Source organism: Pithys albifrons, chromosome 3, assembly GCF_047495875.1.
Source record: "Pithys albifrons albifrons isolate INPA30051 chromosome 3, PitAlb_v1, whole genome shotgun sequence".
Taxonomy (NCBI): Eukaryota; Metazoa; Chordata; class Aves; order Passeriformes; family Thamnophilidae; genus Pithys; species Pithys albifrons.
The window spans coordinates 61,831,008-61,849,148 of NC_092460.1; the positions used below are offsets into that span (position 1 = coordinate 61,831,008).

The 18,141-nt window shown below is 37.9% G+C and overlaps 1 protein-coding gene across 3 annotated transcripts in view; it reads right to left on the reverse strand.

Moving 5' to 3' along the window:
• SYT1 (synaptotagmin 1) overlaps nt 1-18,141 on the reverse strand; it is a 351,719-nt gene that overhangs the window by 84,763 nt on the left and 248,815 nt on the right. For 2 of the 3 annotated variants that reach the window (XM_071552173.1, XM_071552172.1), the window contains 2 exons: nt 14,401-14,585; nt 1,345-1,467 (listed from right to left, as the gene is read on the reverse strand). In XM_071552173.1, coding sequence (XP_071408274.1) covers nt 1,345-1,467; nt 14,401-14,585 — 308 coding nt within the window. The remainder of the gene's footprint in view (nt 1-1,344; nt 1,468-14,400; nt 14,586-18,141) is intronic. The other variant, XM_071552174.1, reaches the window with a different exon arrangement.

Consider the following 18,141-nt stretch of genomic DNA (forward strand, 5'->3'; position numbering starts at 1 on the left):
CTCTGGGAGTTGAGGGAAAGCTCCTTTAACCACAGTTTCTTGAAAGGTTTCAGAACTCTTTTTAGCTCTTGCATTGAAAAACAATCACTGGTAGTCAGAAGATAGTTGAAAATACAGGTAAATACTATTTATTATGCCAGGTCATAGTTGTGTGTAAATACTCTCCCACTGAGCAAGAAATTTTTCTTAATTTCTCTTATTTTGCCTTGCAACAATTAAGTCTACTATATTCTGTGAACAGCATCCAATTAAGTATATGAATGTGAAAATAAATCACAATTAGAAGTTGCAATGTAGAATAAATCACAATGTAGAAGTCGGTTCAGAGGATGAATAGAAATTAAGTGGGATTTGGGTTCAATAGGTATTTTTTCCCCAAATAGAAAAGAATGGTGTGGTTTTGATTGCAATTGTCAATAAATGAAATCCAGGATATGTGTTCTCAAGTTTACTGAAAGATATGCAGTAGAAGTGAAGAACTCAGCAGTGTTGGTGTATTTTGGGCCAAAGTCAAGCACAGTGAATTTTAAGGTAAGGCTGTGAATTGGTATAACTGACAAAAGTGATCCCTGGCAAGGAGGCCAGGGAGGTGAATTACATAGTAGCTAGTTCAGGATGTGGCCAGACCTGTAGCATAGGTTGATTCACATTACAGTATCTATTTATTCTGAAAATTTGGGTAAGCCTGCCGAAGTTTGGTCTTATCAGCTTCAGAGTAGGGTACTGAATGACTATCAGTCCTTTAACTTCTTGTTCTACTTTTCTGGGTTATTTTTGAGTACTGACATTTTTATTCGAACTTTTATTCCAAACTAGAATTTTCTCGGCTTGTAAGTGTACTTTCATGGAGAGCAACAGAACCTGATGCAGCTAGTTATTATAGCAAAGTGCACACTTGGTGAAGTGAGAGAAAGTAACTTCTGGCAATCTTACCAACTTGCTAAAAGACACACAGTGAATCAACTTACCTTTATGTCCCTCTCTTTTTCCTCCCATCTGTGTTCGCTTACTTTTTAAATACATGAAGGCGAAGATACATTTTAGTTTCTGCATGCACACTCCATAATATAATGTCAGTAGACACTGATTGGTGATGTCTTAATGTAAGTTATTAATAACCATTAAATAAAACTATGTCTTCAGTTTTTGATTAAAGGTGTAATATAAACTTCAACTACATTCAATACCAATTTAGTAGTACCTCTGTAATGTATCTCCTGTCCTGCTTTCTCCCTTTACTCTGTGCAAGCAGCAAAGATTTCATAAATATCTACTGTAACTAAATGTATTCATTCTCCCATTGCACACACAGAAACGAAGTGTTACAGGCTGGTTGTTTCAAACCTGATTGTTCTGGAAGTCATAATCCAAAGAATATTGGATTTTCCCTAGCTTCTCGACTTCCTTGGGTTCTTCCTTCTCTTCCCCATCAGTCAACCCAGTCTCAGCATCATCATCCTTAAGAGCCTAGAAAGAAGGAATGTGATATTCATAAATGAGGCAAACTGTTAAGTACCAGTTTAAATAGATACTGTCCTCAAATCTACTTAAAAGCCATTAAAAGCAAGCATGACAGCGGAAATTCAAATATGCAGTTTACATCTATATTTATACTTTTTGGGTTGCTCAGGAAGGTGTTATAAATCAGCAAGCAAGCAATGGAAGTAGGAAGAAAGCTTCTCGGACTATAACAAGCAACTATTGTTATAAAACCTGAAAGTAGAAACAAAATATCATCTCAATGTAAAAATACGTTCTTCCGGGCTCAAACTGGCTCTTAAAGAGGCACAAGGAGGCAAACATGCTATTAAATAAGCAAAGTCACGCATTCATTCCACTTAAGAATATCTTGGCAACATCAAACCTGGTTGTGCATGCTGTGAATTGTTTGCATTTGGCAACACGTTTCTGTAAGACTACTATGATCAAGAGCATGTGCTGTAGATGAGCTCTTCCTACAATCATATGCCAAACATTTTTCATGTTTATTTAGAATGAATATGGAAGCAAAGTTTCCACCATGCCATTAGCAAATGCATGTTCCTCCTTTTCCCTCCCTCCCGAGACCAATTTCCATTTTATTCATTCTTGCTATAAAGCTTGGCTGAACCAAATTGATTGCAAGTTGATTTTAGTTTGCTTAGAAACAAACTCAAAGAAAAACAGAACTACTTACATCTTTGTCTGTGTCATAAACCCTGTTTTTATAAAGGATACATCAGTTATCTTATATTTTAAACATAATTAAAATACTAAATGATATAATTTTCTTTTCTGTACCAGAAAGCAAAAGTATTTGCACTGTGGAAAAGGTAATTCATACAATTATTAAACCATATGAATGATAACTAACTATGTAGATCTTATTCCAGCAGATTCTTACCTGAGTAAAAACTGGAAAAATAGGCAAAAGTGAGAAGATAAATAGCAAAAAATTGTGGAAAAAGTGAAAGTAAATTCAAGAGTGTGAAAACAAAGAATCAATACCGAGCATTTATCCAGAACTGCAGAACTGTTATTTGCATGTTATGGTAAACAGTGTGCTTGTCTATAAAACTATCTGCATAAAAGTTCTGCCTATATGGAGCTTCTGCTTGCACAAACAAGACTACTAAGTGCCAGAATAAGATTTATTTTATCTTTTTCACAATGTGACTTGGCCTTAAGAAACTTACAGCATTTCTAAATGATAGGTTGCAACTCAGATTGTCTATCTGAAGTATAGATAGCAAGGCCAGAAAGTAGCTATACACAAGGTGATATTGGCTGGAGAAAGAATTAATGTGAAAGCATTAACCTTCTCACTCAGCCTTGAACACAGTGGGGGCTGTGCAACAGTTGTGTGGGGCTGGTAAGAAGAAAGATTGATCTCTGAAGTAGAAAATGCTGTTTTTCAGAAGTCAGACTAAAAACTGTATGGTATTAAGCAATTATTTCTCTACTCTTTGAAACAAGCAAGAAATTCTGCTGGCATAGCTCAACTGAAATCAATGCAACAAGATTGATTTATGTGAGCTGAGGAACCGACTTCTTACCAGGAACACAGATTACAGTGTACCTGGAGGAGACTGGTGGGAAAGGCTGGTAGTGGATGAGAATCACCTGTGAGATTGGAAGAGTAATCATCATCATGGCTAGGCTTTGTGAACAAAGATTTGGGAAGGGCTCTACTCACGTGGGTGTGCCCTTCCAGCCTGTGCAGCAGATTCTTTAGGTGAGGTACAGCATGTGCAGAACTGGCCCCACCCTTTAACTCCTAAGGCTCATCTGTCAGGGCTGAGCGAGCTTGGACAGTGACAGTGAAGTCCTCGGGACTAGAACCTACAGCCCCTGGTATTCCCAGGAGGTCTCCCATCCAAGTACTAACAGAGGCTGATCCTGCTTAGCTTCTGAGATCTGATGGGATTGGGCATCAGAGTGGCATGGCCGTAGTTGGAAGAGTAATACTTTTTGAACTAAACAATTTTTATTTGGAAGGGCTGAACTGCCTGAAATGAAATTTAGTTTGAGACATTTTAATCGCTGAGCTGCTAGCAAGTTCCCTGACTGCAGCACAACATTTTTGTCAGTACAACAAGAAGTGTGACACTTGAAAACTGACAGGCTCTTTGACAGACCATACGTGGAACTTTCAGGATATGGAGTGATGTACTTATGCCAAACGCCCTTGTTTTCATTGGTAATAAAAATAAACTTAAGGTTTTGTGATCATAAAAAAAGATGTGACTCAGTCCAACTGGAGCAACCACATTTATCTGAGCCTGGAGACAATATGAAGCAGTTAAGTCAGGATGGGATGTTAACTCCAAGATCCACTGCTCCGCATGACTGCAGTATTGTCCTTCAAGAGGATAAAAGACTGATACACAGCTCCAGAATATTATTTTTTCTGGGATAAATACTGGACTTTCTGCTGTTTCATCTACTTTTGACCTGGATTTTGTTAGAGAGGAAACATCACACGGCCATTCCTCAGGGATAAAAGTGAGAATGGGAAAAGAACCTTATATGATAATTTCTAGGTATGAGGAATTTCTAATTGCTGCATCAAGGCCATAGTTATATATCTACACTCTTCTGAAAAGCTGATCATTCCAGGAGACGATGGAGCTGTGGGCAACTCAATGTGAAAAAAGTTCTTATTTTGCCTATGGCATGTATATGGAAAGCTAACATCCCTCTTTCGAGGGAGTTTTGAAGTGCAGGCAGAAAACACTGTATGGCTGAGAAACTCTTCTCCACAGGTTATGAGAAGCCTATTGAAGGTGAAAGCTATTTCCAGGGGAGATGGAAAACACTGCACATTACTGACATCAGCTGAGGAGATACATGATTCTTCTTGACCTTGACTCAGAAACACTGAACCACTAAGAAAAACACTAAGAAAGAAATAGTGTTTGGATATGAACAAGGTTGTGGCATGGGGGGAGAGAAGAAATGACAAATTATTATCTCTATAGCAGTCTGTAAACAATAGTTTTCACTGTCAAGAGAAGGAATTTGCTTTCAGACTACAGGCCAATGCTTCAAGAAAGAGAAGCTGAGTCAAAGGAAACAGGAGTTTCTCATGTTAATCTGCTGAGTTTGAAAGAAGAAGAAGAATTTGATTGCTTCAAAGTCATGAAACACCCCAAAGGGATTTTAATTTTGTATTGAGATTCTCTGAAAGATCAATATTTAATGGAACAGTACTGCAACCCTCAATTTATAGCATACTGTATCACACTATATTGTATCTTATGGATGTATTGCTACAATCAAAATAAGCAGCTATATTTTATTTGTTTTAGAAATGATAAAATATTTTTAATTATAAACCAGCTTTTTTCCTCAAGCCTCTTCAACTGATAAACTGTAACCAGAAAGCCTGGATTTAGATGCAGACAAAAGTAAACTGTGCCTTTCCTAGTATTTCTTTTAACTTTGTAACATTTTAAATGCTTTTTTGGTGAATTATGCAACAGGGAAAGCATTATTGCATTGTGCTGGAGAACAGGTTTATCTTTTCTAATTTTGGATGACTGTGAATTTCACTCAAGTGGTTTATTCATTTCTGCATAACATATGCACAGGAACACACAGCAATGAAACATCTATAGCCTTTCAGATGTGTGTAAGTATCTGAAAAATGTAGACTTATATGTAAGCAGGTGTAGGAATGTCCAAAAAAAAGTGTTAATCCAGTACAACCATTAAGAGGTCATACATCTGCATCTAATGAAATCAGCAAGTGAGAAACACTACTTTGTGCCAGGGATCTTAAGAGAGCCACGCACTATACAGTAAATGTTTTCTTAGACCTGTAAGACAAAATCAATTTTTGAGCAACCTCTCAAACCTTATTTGAATGAACTATGTGAACTAGTTCTAACCAAGAGTCCAGACATAAATCTACATATAGCATCAGGATTTTATTTTCTGTGCCTTGTTAATTGTTTTTAAGCTCATCTACTCTGCAGTGATTGTTACAACAAAAAGGGCTAAATTACAGCAAGCTGGGATCCACTGTTCCAACTGCTGTTGGTTCTTTATTTCCGCAATATAATTAAGCGTGGTTTTGCAGCCTCCTCTTCACTTCTGAGTTGTTAAAGGAAATGCTTCATTTCCAATTTTTTTTGTAGATGCATCTTTTGCATTAAAAAAAGGAAAGAAAAGCCAGAACCGCTTGTAACTGCAGCTCTGCAAAATCCACACCCTTCAGTGGGTTTTTACATTCCTGGGTTTCACACCCTTTTGTTCCCCTAGCTGACCAAAGCCTCTCCAGTGACACTGCCTCCTGGCACTGCAAACATTCCTTGCTTCCAGTTCAGTTCCACCAAAGCCCCTGCACCTCGCCACTGATCACCTCGTCCACTGCTTTCCACCAAAATCCACAAAAGATTCTGGTGCAAAGCCAACTTTATGTACACTTTCTTAATCTCTCCCCAAATTATGCATAGAGAATGAGAGGTTCTGTTGGTTGCTTCCAGATTCCAGAAGTGAAGAAGCTTTGGGAAAGCAAAGTAGTAGGAGACTCATGTAACAAAGCTGCTGGGGAAGCAAGTGTACTTCCTTGTCCTGTAGAGAGAGGTAGAGGCCACAATCACAACTGAATCACCAGGAGGATGCAAAGACCCACGATGGTGTACTTTGCACTTTGATTCTGGTCTCAGTTATCATACTCATGTCTAGTTAATGACTAGTTCATGTCACAAACTATTTAAAATACAAAGTTGTCTTTCACCGCTATATGTAAAGAAATGTTTTCATTAACAGAGATTTTAGGGTTCCTTCCATTCCTTTAAGGAAATGTTACCAGTAAGCAAGAGAGACACTGTGAAGAAAAACAAAACACTGATTGCAGTCTGTAAGTTTGTTAGTTGCATGGTGCATGCTACTGTCCTGAGTTCCATCTCTGCCTGCCCGATCCATCATTCCTTCAGTTGACATGGTGAAGGGGGTATTTTTTTAACGTGAATGATGCCCAGTCCTCAGGCTTGTGCGGCGCCTGCTGAGCTGAATAGAAGAAAACAATATGATTTTGTAGCAAGAATGTTCTGTGCCACGTCCAACAAAGAATTTATTGGAAAGACAATTTTTCCTCCACACTTAGGAATGACTGCATTTCCACTAATGGTGGTGCACCTCATCAATTTCTTTCACATTCAAGAACACCATAATTCTAATCTGGACAATTTTTAACCCAAGGGAAAATAAAAGCCTTTAAAAATTCCTATCTGATGCCCTATCACAAAGCAGAAAAACCTGCAATTGTAACATGTTCTCTATCAGAGTCCCTCAGAAGGAAAGACAGTATTTCATTCATTCAGCATCTGCTTTCTCTCCATGAATTAATTTAAGGAGCATGTTGTGCCTGGGTTTCCAGTGGCTGAGCCAGGCTTTGGTCACTGTGAAATCCACTTGGCCATTACTGCTGTAAGAATGTTGGCCTCACACATCAGCAGTGGGCCACACTGATGCGCAGAATGAGCAAAACCCTGCCGGGTTCAGTGTGTGATGCCTTGACATTACTTCCTTGCTTGTTATCCAGTTTTCAAATGGTCTGTTGGGTTACTCAAAAGGCTTTCTTTCTTTAGGAGCCCTATGACAGGAGGTCAGCATTTTCACCTTAAAAGCTTATTGAATTGTTTGAGTTCTAAAATACCAACTTATTCTGGTGCAATACAAGAATACAGAAAATGCTGGAGTTGTTCAATTTAAAATAAGAATCCATACATTTAAGTCAGAGCTGTTAAGCTCACAAATCAACCTGTTTTACTTGTGGAAAAAAGATGAAGCTGATCTCAGCCTGGGAGCCTATTTTGGAAGTTCACCCTGTGGGTCAGGGCTCTGCTTTGAATGCAGGGCCCATGTGGATGAACTAAAAGAAGTAAGCACTTCTGCAAGCACACTGCCATGCTCTGCCCCCACTTTCCATATGGCAGGCAGTGCTGGGTTGTGCTGAGCAGCAGGCTGTGAGTGGGAGGCAGCTTTGGGCTGCTTGGCCAGTGCATGCTGCTCCATCAATTGTTCTTCATCCTCCCCAAACGAATGGCAGCAGGCCAGATGGAAGCATGCTTTGGGACAGAGCTGGCTCCTGGACATGGGAGGACCACTCAGAATACTACATTCATTTCTGTTTGAGAAATCTGTCACACTATATAAGTAGGACCACATCTATTTAACAGTGAAAATTAACCTAAATATAGCTAGACATGATTTACTGAGCGCCACATTAATCTATGGAGAAGAAGTTGACACAGATCTGTTTTTTTGGCTTAGTTCCTTAAAAAGAGATAAGATAATCCTCCGACTGTGCTCTAAATAGGATTTTATCAAGTATCTCATATTCTCATACTTGAAAGTTATTTTGCTATTCCTATTTATTATTCATCATTTTGTAAAGAGTAAATACCTTTGCTTAAAAAGTAAACAACTAAATATTCCCATATATTTAATTTTGAATTTTACTTTTTTGAAATGTATACCTCATTGAAATGTACACATATACATTTGAAATGCATACCTCATTGATACAAACTGCTGTTCCTATTGTAGGTTATGCATACCCACTAACTTCAGACACTTAGTGTAGGAGTTTAGTTCTCCATACAGTCTGTGGATATAGGAAAACATCTCAAGAGCATGAATCAAATCACTTAATTTAGGAACTAATTGCATACTTCCTAGATGCCACTCATTAGGAGCCTGCAAACTCTGGTCTTGAATAAAGAACTCAAAATTTGGTCAGTTGATCAAGAGAACACAAGAAATATCCTTGACAACAGAAGCTTCCTTCAGATCTTCAGTATAGGAAACAAGAGATGTAAGAAAACGAGTAGGATCTGTATCATCATGTCATCCTAAGAGGACAATAGATTACAACAGAAGTAATAAATGAACTACTTTACAGAAAAAAATGGTTAAACAAAGGAGAAAAAAACAAAGACGATGCACAAAAAGCAAGATCCTATGTTTTCTTGGCAGTGACTGAGAGAAGAGACAGGAATGCAAATAAGCCAAACCTTGTGTCTCAAAGCTATTGCTTCCATATTTTCAGGCTTCTGAAGTCTAATAAAAATCAAAGTTTCAAAAGAGTTTTAGAGAAAACCTGTCTGCAGAACACAAACACTCATCTAAAACATTTTATCTTCATAAACACGTAATTTTCAGATTTTTCAGGAAGTTTTATGCATACTGTATGGTCATCTTCTGAGGCAGGTGAAAAAGCAGGACAATTGGTCAAGCCTGAGACTGAATTAATGTACAAATGGGACTCAGTCAATTCATTTTGACTGCCACAGTATATGTACTGGGCTTGTTTCCTCTGTAAGACTTGTCCCCATTGTTTCTGGCTAACTTTCTACACTGCAGGGGCTCTGCAGAACACGTGGTCTCCCTGAGTGTGAATTAGACTGTCTCATTGCTTTGTGGATCAGCCACAGCAAGCATTAATGTCACCATGGGCTGAAGATGCCAACAAATGGGAACTGGCATGCTGATACCAAGATAGGTGGTACGGTGGAATAAACACACTCTCTATTCTCTAGGCATTCAACTGGGCAAACAAACATGCAGACAAGCAAACATTGCAGAAGAAAAGACCATTGCCAGCAAAAGAGCTCCTGTCTCTCAGAAAGACGCTCTTGGATTATTTCTGGCAATAAAGTCTTGAGCTCATTTGAGTGAAATCCAGGCTCTCTAGATGTCAGTTTGGGTTTTACTGACTTAATTTTGGCTATCATCTTCATGCTGCCGAGTAAATGCACACTACTTTGAAATATTTCAAGCAGCTAACATTAAAAAGCTTGTTCCTTAAGTATTTTGTCTCCATGAGGACAAGGGTGTTTGCTGATCAACAGCTCGAATCACAAGGTGAATTAGTCTAAGCAATCCACTGTATGTCGAAGTTCGTCTCAGAACAATTGCAGGTCTCACTGCCATGTCACTTCATAACACCTGCTACTAATAGAGGAACATTAAGCAGAATACTCTGATTAAGTTAGTACATAACCCTGATGTAAAAGAAAAGCCTGTGTAAAGGAAAAAAACATACAGAGAAGTCACGTGGCTAACTGAAGGCCACAGTAAGTCAGTAGCAGAGCCAAGAATATACTCCTCATACTCCAGGCTGTAGTACATATACCTAATCCCAAATATCCTATTTCACCTAAAAGACTCATTCATTGTAAGCCAAAAATCTTTCACTAGTGACAGTGTTTTAGCCTTATACAATGAGAAAGGCTGACCTATTAAATCTCCGTTTCCACAAATGCTTTGTGACCTAATAAAATGTTCAGAGCACAACTATTCTCCAAGCAACAGGGCTGAATTTTAGTGAGTCCTCAGTGCCACTGTTCATGATTGAGATCATTATGTCTATTCTTTTCCTTAGCTCACATGCTGAGCTTAAGTAAGAATTTTGCTGTACCAACGCATTAAATACAGAACCAATAAATCAGCAACTATTACAGTGTCTCTAGAGCTGGGTGTTCAGGGACTTTTTTTTTGCCCTGAAGAAAAGAGTAATGAGAACCGTCGGGGGCATTAACAGAGATTGGAAAGTTATAAAGATGAAAACTGTGATGGGAAGATCTCATAAAAACCGTGGTGCCAGTTGTCAAGGGGCTGCCCCACCAGAAATCTGTACTAAGACCACTTAAAAGAGTTTGGCATGGAGCACAAAGAACTTCACGTGTGGGCACTGTACTGAGATGATGTGAGAGCACAGAGCAAGTTCCATGTGGTAGCAATCACTTTAGCAACACTTAGAAACTAAGACATTAAAAATATGCACTGCTTTTGTCTACTTTTAATAAGGTGACATTTATAAAAAAAGGAAATAAAACCAGCAAGTCATTTTTATTTGCCAATCAATTTTAAACTTGGGCTTTCTAGTACAGTTTGATTTAATATTTTAACTATAGAAAGAATTGACAACTTTCTTTTCAGTCTCCTCCAGCCTGCTCCCAAATACATACCCAGACAAAAAATACCCAATCAATTTAGTTCAGCCTCTTGGGTGTATATCAAAGCTACTACATATACATCTCTGCTAGGGAGACAGAGCTGTCAGAAGACTCTAAGTATGAAAGCTTTACACTAGGTGCGTCCAAATAGCGAAATAAACCTACCGCAAGTGACAATCCAGAACAGTCATGAGACAAAACATAGACAAGGAGGACATAGGAGGAAGAAATAAAAATTAAAACATCCACACACAAACATCAGCAAAAAACATGGAGAAATGACCTTTTTACGGTAATATATTCACTAATAATTTGCCTCCCCTAGAAGGATACTAATCCTCCCAGTGGTCCTTGGTAGAGCTGTATACTCCGTTTGAAAAAGTAAGCCTTGCCTGCAATGGAAATGGGTCTCAAGACTGAAAACCTAACCTTACTTTCAACTCATCTCCCACTCTACCTCAGCTACATTTGTTCATAATCTTTAGTTTCTCATTTGAAGTTGTTTTCAGGGTAAGGGATGTTGTGAGGCACAAATATTCTAACAGAGACTAAAATTTTATTTTCCTTTCAGTAATATCTATCGTGTGTGACTTTTGAGCTGACTGAGTCTGTATGTTAAAAGGATCTCCAACTATGTCAAGCTACATGGCTCTGTAATGATTTGGCACGGATGTGCAGGTCAGCATGAGTAGATGTAGGTCAGAAGTTGTCTTTGACAAACAAATCCAGATTAAGATAAAAATTATATTTCCAGGAGCTGATGCGTTCAATTTACCAAATGGCACTCCTTTCAACTTTGTGTGCCTGGGGATCCTGCAAGATGCCAAGTGCCTATCAACTGCTATTATGCACTCTTAGTTGAAGGCAGAAGGTAATTAGCACTTGCAGGTTCAGGCCTAACAATGACTGAAGTAAGCTTTTTGTTTTTTGACAGCATTTCAGATATTTGGTACTGTATGTTGCCCTTTATAATGGCATTAGATTTACATCTTGTTCTTCAACTACCCTTTTTAACAATTTGCTTCTTTGAATAGCTAAAAGGCATTCTTGATATTCCATTTTCTATTTTATGCCAGAGCCTTTAAAGTGCTTAAATTCTCTTAACTGAAGGAGAATTATATTTAGTATTGCACTGAGTTCAGCCACGTGTATTAATATTAACACTAATCTTGCACTCCTAAGTCAAGATTAACTTACAATAAGAGATCTGTCATACTGAAAAAAATGACAGCCAAAATGTTGCATTAGGAATTAAGTTGGAAAAATTTATTGAACACCAAGGACTCAAAATCTGTACACTGTGAGACTGCTAGGAATGAATTTGAGGTGCTAATTTAAGTAGTCTGGTTTTGAAACTTCAGACAATGAAGAGAGTTGGCTGGAGAGTTGGTGATCTACTTATTAAAGTTCTGAAATTTACATCAACTGAGAATCTAATCTCTTCAGGTTTGACTGTGCAAGACAAATCATATTAGTTAAATCCCAAAATGTCTTGGCAAAAGTAGGTTTAAATTAGTATACAGAATATTTTGAATGGTATCATCTTAAGATACCTATCTGTGCAATATTTCAAAGTTTGAGCTCTCTTTGTAGATAAGAGAAGCAGAATTCAGCATTTTACCATCTTTTCCCATGAAAAAGATGCAAATGTAACTCAATATTAATTACATCATGTAATTCTGCATTTAAAATATTTATTTTGCAAGAATCCATGGTCATTTATCCAGGTGTTAATGAATATAATTAAAAACACAATACCATATTGTTAATACAACAATGGCCTTACATGATATGGAACAAATTCCACATAAATATCAATCAACAAATTACACATTATTTCTCCTATGAAAAAGTATTAGGTTTGTTATCATTAGCAGAACATAACAAAGTTCTCAAGGGATTTTTCCACAAGCATAATCAAAGCAGTTCTTCCATCCAAATTATTCTTGGTTCAATTGGAGGAGCTTAGGATAACCCAACAACTGATGATCTGATCTTCCATGTATTGTTGAGGGGTAAATATCTCACAATTATGTAATATAAATACCTCAGAACAAAGTCTATTAATAAAATACATGGAATCTATGAATGCTAAATCAAAGTGCTTTAAGAGAAGGAATTCGTTTCACATTCATAATATGGAGAAAAAAATCCCAGTGTAGTACCTTCTTCAAGGGAGAACTCAAGATTTCTGCTCTGATATTTTTTGAGCTCAGCCTCACTTATCTTTCTAACCTTGGAACAGCTCCATCTACATTAGTGATTTTGTGTACTGAGGAGGCTGATTTCAGGTATGAATTTGTCATGTATTGGTGTCACAACAGCAGGGTGGCACATGAAACATCTTCTCTCCAGGAGGAACCAAGGCTGAAACTGCACGCCAGGGCACTACTTGAAGTACTGCACTTGCAATGCAGATGCAAGGGTCTCCACATTCACTCTTCATCCTCCTGTCTCATAACTGAAACTGGAAATAGCTCTGATAGCTCTAGACCTTTGAAACTTCTCCATTATTTTCCTCCCCTTACCTGAGCTCATTTCTGACTCCCCTCAAGTGAACCAGTTTGTCATCAGGCTTGTAAGACTTTTTCATCCACTCTCCTGACTTTGTTCTTCCCCTACTAAATCCTATATGCCTGGAGAAACATCCTAACCTGTTCCAGGACTCTTAAGACTGGCTGGTGAGCCACACTGGTGGCTGTTCCATCACTGAACAGTGGCATTTCACCACTTGTTCTGGATTGCTCCATGGGTCTCTTTACCTACTGTGCTCTCTCTTCTTGGGTTTTGTCTCTGATCAGCTGGCCCCAGTCCTCATGTTCCCATCTTTGACTTGTACTTCTAATCAACCTGCCTTCAGTCCAGCTTTCTTCTACACTAGATTCCAACTTGTGGAAGGAACAGCTATTCCTGACCATGCTTTTTCACTCTCTTTTTGTCTGTGTAATTGCTCCTGCACTGCTCTAGCTCAACTTTACCAGAAGTCTTGGGAGCACAGATTTGACTATGCAATATCTTTACAGTTATTGGCTCCAACTTAAAGGGTTTGTAAAGGGTTTCTTCAGCACTTCCCGTTTGAAAAATACAGCCCTTTGTCTTCTTAGCTTATGAAATCTGTGAGGACAAATGTATACTTCACATTTATTTTGTTATTCTGCTCCTTATTGCCAACAGTTTGCTCCAGAAAAGGTAATACTAAAACCCTTTCAATAAAAGCTTTATTTTCTTTCAGGAACATATTAGTCAAGTCTGTGGCCCTGAGTATTAGGTCCTGCAACCTTCTGCTTCTCTTGCATGAAGCAGAACTGAAGGACAAATTTTTCTGCCTTTATTAAAATGATGCTGCTCTCAAAGGGCATTATACTAATCTTCTCCTCCAAGTTAGTCACTTGACTTACAGATCTGAGTATGGCCTGATATCTTTAATCTCCTTCTTTCTAGTACAAAATGAATTCTCCAAACATCACTCTGTTTAATGTCCCTGTGCTTTTCCTTTTTGGGTGTTTTCCCTTGTTTCTATGACTCTCATTTTTTCTTCTATGCTATTGTTTCCTTCTCAGATGAAATTTCATGTAAAAAGATTTAGAGTTCAGAGCTACTCATGTAACCTCAGAAATACCATTATTAAGATGTACAAACACTGTACTAAGTCCTGGTAAAAGTCACAGTAGTAAAAGTTGCACACATTTGCTTCATTTTGCAGGATACCTTTGATAAACTTGCCCCTTCCAGATACCTGCTCAGGGTTTTTTTTAATCAGAGCAGGGAAATTTGCTGACTGCTTCATCAGTGACGCCACAACGCATGTTGTGGTAACATCAAGAACATGCTGTCAATCAGTTCCCTCTTCACAGAGCTGCTACTGGGACAACAAGCCCAACTTTTTCTAGATGCATCAAACAGAAACTTATAAATGCAACTCAAAATTTAGAGAAAAGCAGAGGTACTTTACCTGGTCTTTCATGGTTTTCCCTAAATCTTTAACATCTTTCATATTAATAGCATTCTTCCCTCCCTTCTCCTTTCCCTTCTTCTTGTTCTTCTTTTTGAACAAGCATTTCTTACAGAGACAAAAGCAGCAGGTGAGGATTAATAAGACTGCAACTATGGCTATGGCTATTAAGGCCCAAGGTGGCACTAGAAGAGAAAAAGACACAGACACAAAAAGGTGGTAAACTGTTAGTAGGGTTAAATTTAGAAAAAAGCACATTTCTCTCACAACTAAGCTTTTTTCAATAAAAATGCCTTGCAGAAATACCTGAGACCCCTTCTAAAATATCCTATCGTCATTTATATATTTCTCCCCACAGAGCATTTGCACATATAATGCCAATTTATCACATCTATCTATTTACGTGCCTGGTGACACATATCAAACTCACTTGCAGCTATTTTCCTTCATCAACCATATGAAAACAGGATGTCCAAATTATTTACACTGTGCAATCTGTAAAATGTTCACCATATTTAGGCAATTACTTGTTTCTTTCTTTAATCATCTCCCCAACCCACCTGGCATTGTGGCTGAATCGGAGGGAACTGACTGGAAATTTCCCTTTTCTGGAGAGGCATCTGATCCAAGCAGTCAGTTCAAATGAACAGCCCTTCTCCTCTGCTCACTGCTGCACTTGACAGACTTGCAGACTCCTCGCAAGAGCTGCAGGTCAAGGCCACTAGTGAAGACTGATCAAGGACAAGGGACTGTCCAATACAAGGGCATTTGCCCTTTTCGTCATCATGCCCTTAATGCTAGCAAAGTTTCACCACAGAGCTATATTCTCACCTATAGTTTCCTATAAACAAAAGCTTGTGCTGTGTTTTATCATTCAGTTCAGGATGTAGGACATGGCTGAAGCATGAATAAATAACAGAGAATACTTACTAGGATAAAATGGTCTTGTTAAAGACAAGAATTTTTTTAAAAAAGGATTTATGAATACACTTAAATACAAGTACTGCAGAAGGCAATTACCTTCATACAAATCAGCTTTAATGACCACTGATCCCTACATTTAACCAGAACACCTGACAAAACTTTAAATCTTGTAAATTGTCATTTTCTAAGAATCTTTAAATGCAGTCAGTCTATCAGATCTGTAAGATATTTGCTCAGTGCATTACCTAAAGGTCTCTAATATGATACAGAGCAAAGCTGAAGAGTGAATCAAATCTGACATGTTGACGTCAGTGAATCACAAAAGGGAATGGACAGTATAAATAGAGAAAATTAACTGCCTAAAGGAACTAAGCAGAGTGCAAAACATTGTAACCAGAACTTCCACTAAAAATTACCAGTTCAGGAAGAGGACAGAGCACCTACACCTTCCTTATCCAGTATTTAAGGACCTTTTTTTCTAACTTTTATTCAAAATGTCCTTAGTGACAGATACAAAAATAATGCGGGAGAATAGTTGAACAGTAATTTCTGTAATACTTTTGTGCCTCCAATTGTTCATTAAATGGAGCTGCTATAAAAGGGAAGCTGTACCATATGCAGAACAAATGAGAACTGATTACTAAACAAATGAATGTTAAGAGACAAACAGTGAACAGATTAACAGCTGTTTATGTGATGTATTTTATGAAGCCAGCAGCGGCAATTCTGCAGTTAAAGTTGCATTACATCTCCACTTTTCACAATTTAAAATCTGTATTTCATGCATTAATATTTCATTCTGTTTTCAGATCTGGTGTTGTGATCCTTTTTAGCACAACTGATTTTTCTGATTTTTTTTTTCATCCAGCACTCACAAAATGTAAAACCATCACCTTTCACGGGCACTGTGCTCTCCACTCAAATTCTAAACTTCACATGTGTGCTTAGTCTGTTATTAGAAACCGTATTTACATAACACTGTATCTAAGCTAATCCACAGGACTTATGCCAATAGGAAATGAAGGATGCACCAAATTTATCAGCTTTTTGTTTCACTGACTTGTCAGCAGTGCCTGAAGCATGAATATGGGGAGCAACAAGAATACGGGATAGTATTCTGCAGCAGAATGGCACCGCATCAGGGAACAGGGACACATCAAGTGTGGGTAAACTGTGAGACCCAATGGGTTGAGGAGACAGGGAACGTGGCCATATATACATATGCATCCTACAGATGAAAAAGGTTGTGTAGATAGTGAAGTCAGGTTCCTTTGTGCTGAAAGTGTTCTATCAAGTGGTGTTCTGGCACCTCCATTCTCTGGAGCATGAACAATGTAGGGTGCCTTGGGGAGCATTTGAAGCACTTGAAGATACCTCAGTTTCTTTCTAAAAATGCATTTTCTCCTTCCATCTGTTTGTAATTTAATTTCACCCAATAGCTCTTGTGATGCAATTAAATGTTCATCAAATTAATATCTGAGACACCTAGAATTATGCAGAATTCCTTATTTATCTCTTCAGAGGAAATATGCTTCCTTTTTTATTACAGAAAGCATAAGCACTAAGGGGAAAAATGAGTAACATAAAATACAGACATTTACAAAACGTCTTCAAAATTCAAGTTTGAAAAAGCAAAAAGGAGAATGGATTGCTTTTCTTAATAAATGTGTACTTCTTCTGTCAGGAAGTGGCTCACCTGAACATTGCCATTGACAGAGATGGCCCAATCAATGGATGGAAATATTATATTGAAGACAAGTGAAACATACAGCTATCACTGGCTTTCAAGTGATGTTGTATTATTTCAAAAGCATGATATAAATAATTTAAAATTTTAATAATTTTTATGTAATATGAACAAGATTTTCCAAAATTACTGAAGACTTTGAGAGTTTTCATATCTGTGCTCCCCACTTTATGATGCTACCAGAGGAGTTTGAACTCTGGAAAAAGATAAAGTTTTAAAAGCTATTTTTAAACAAAGTCATCTCAAGGGGGACAGACCAGAATGAAATGATGTAGTCACTAGCCACTTTGGAAGACTCAAGTTTGTAGCCTTTAATTTTTCACGCTATTTATCAACTATGACTAGTATCTACCAAAATCTTATTAACAGTATATGAACTTTCCTGTTTATGCAGAGTGGCTCATTTTGAAGACTGATATTGGTTTATTCCAGTTGGACTTGACCAATGCTTACACAAGATTTTCAAAGAATTTCATTTTTTCAACGTTTAAATGAACAACAGTGGGAACCAACAGTTTGAAGACTACCTCCATCCATATTGTACCGGTTTGATCAGGTTCAGTAGCACAGTTTGAAACCTCAGGAGGTCTTTGGACATGAACTATTGAACAAAAGACCTTTTTGGCAGGGTGGGTGATACGGAAAATGCAGATCCTGCCTCAGGGACCAAGCTCTCAATGAGCCAGAAGCTTCTTGTACAACTTGTCTTACCCAGTGCCTGCACAAGGGGGTGCTTTGAAACAAGCAATACTTATCTATGCAACCAAGGAAAAACTATTGGCTTAAGGATAATTAATATGTGTGTAAACTTTCTGGTGTTCCAGTGCGATTTTCTTTGTTCTAATCCTGTGGGAAAATACAGAATACTTATTTTGAAGAAGCTGTCATGAATCGCTTTGTGACGTGGTGATTCTACAAAGCTCTTAAAGACAAATCTATAGGAGGGGATCTGCTGAGTAGCAGTTAGTAAATAAGGTCATGAATTAGTCTTATTGATCCAGACCACAGTTTGCTCTAGGACGTTACTCAGAAATGCAGGAATGAAGCCTATTTGTAAAAGGAGAGTGTTG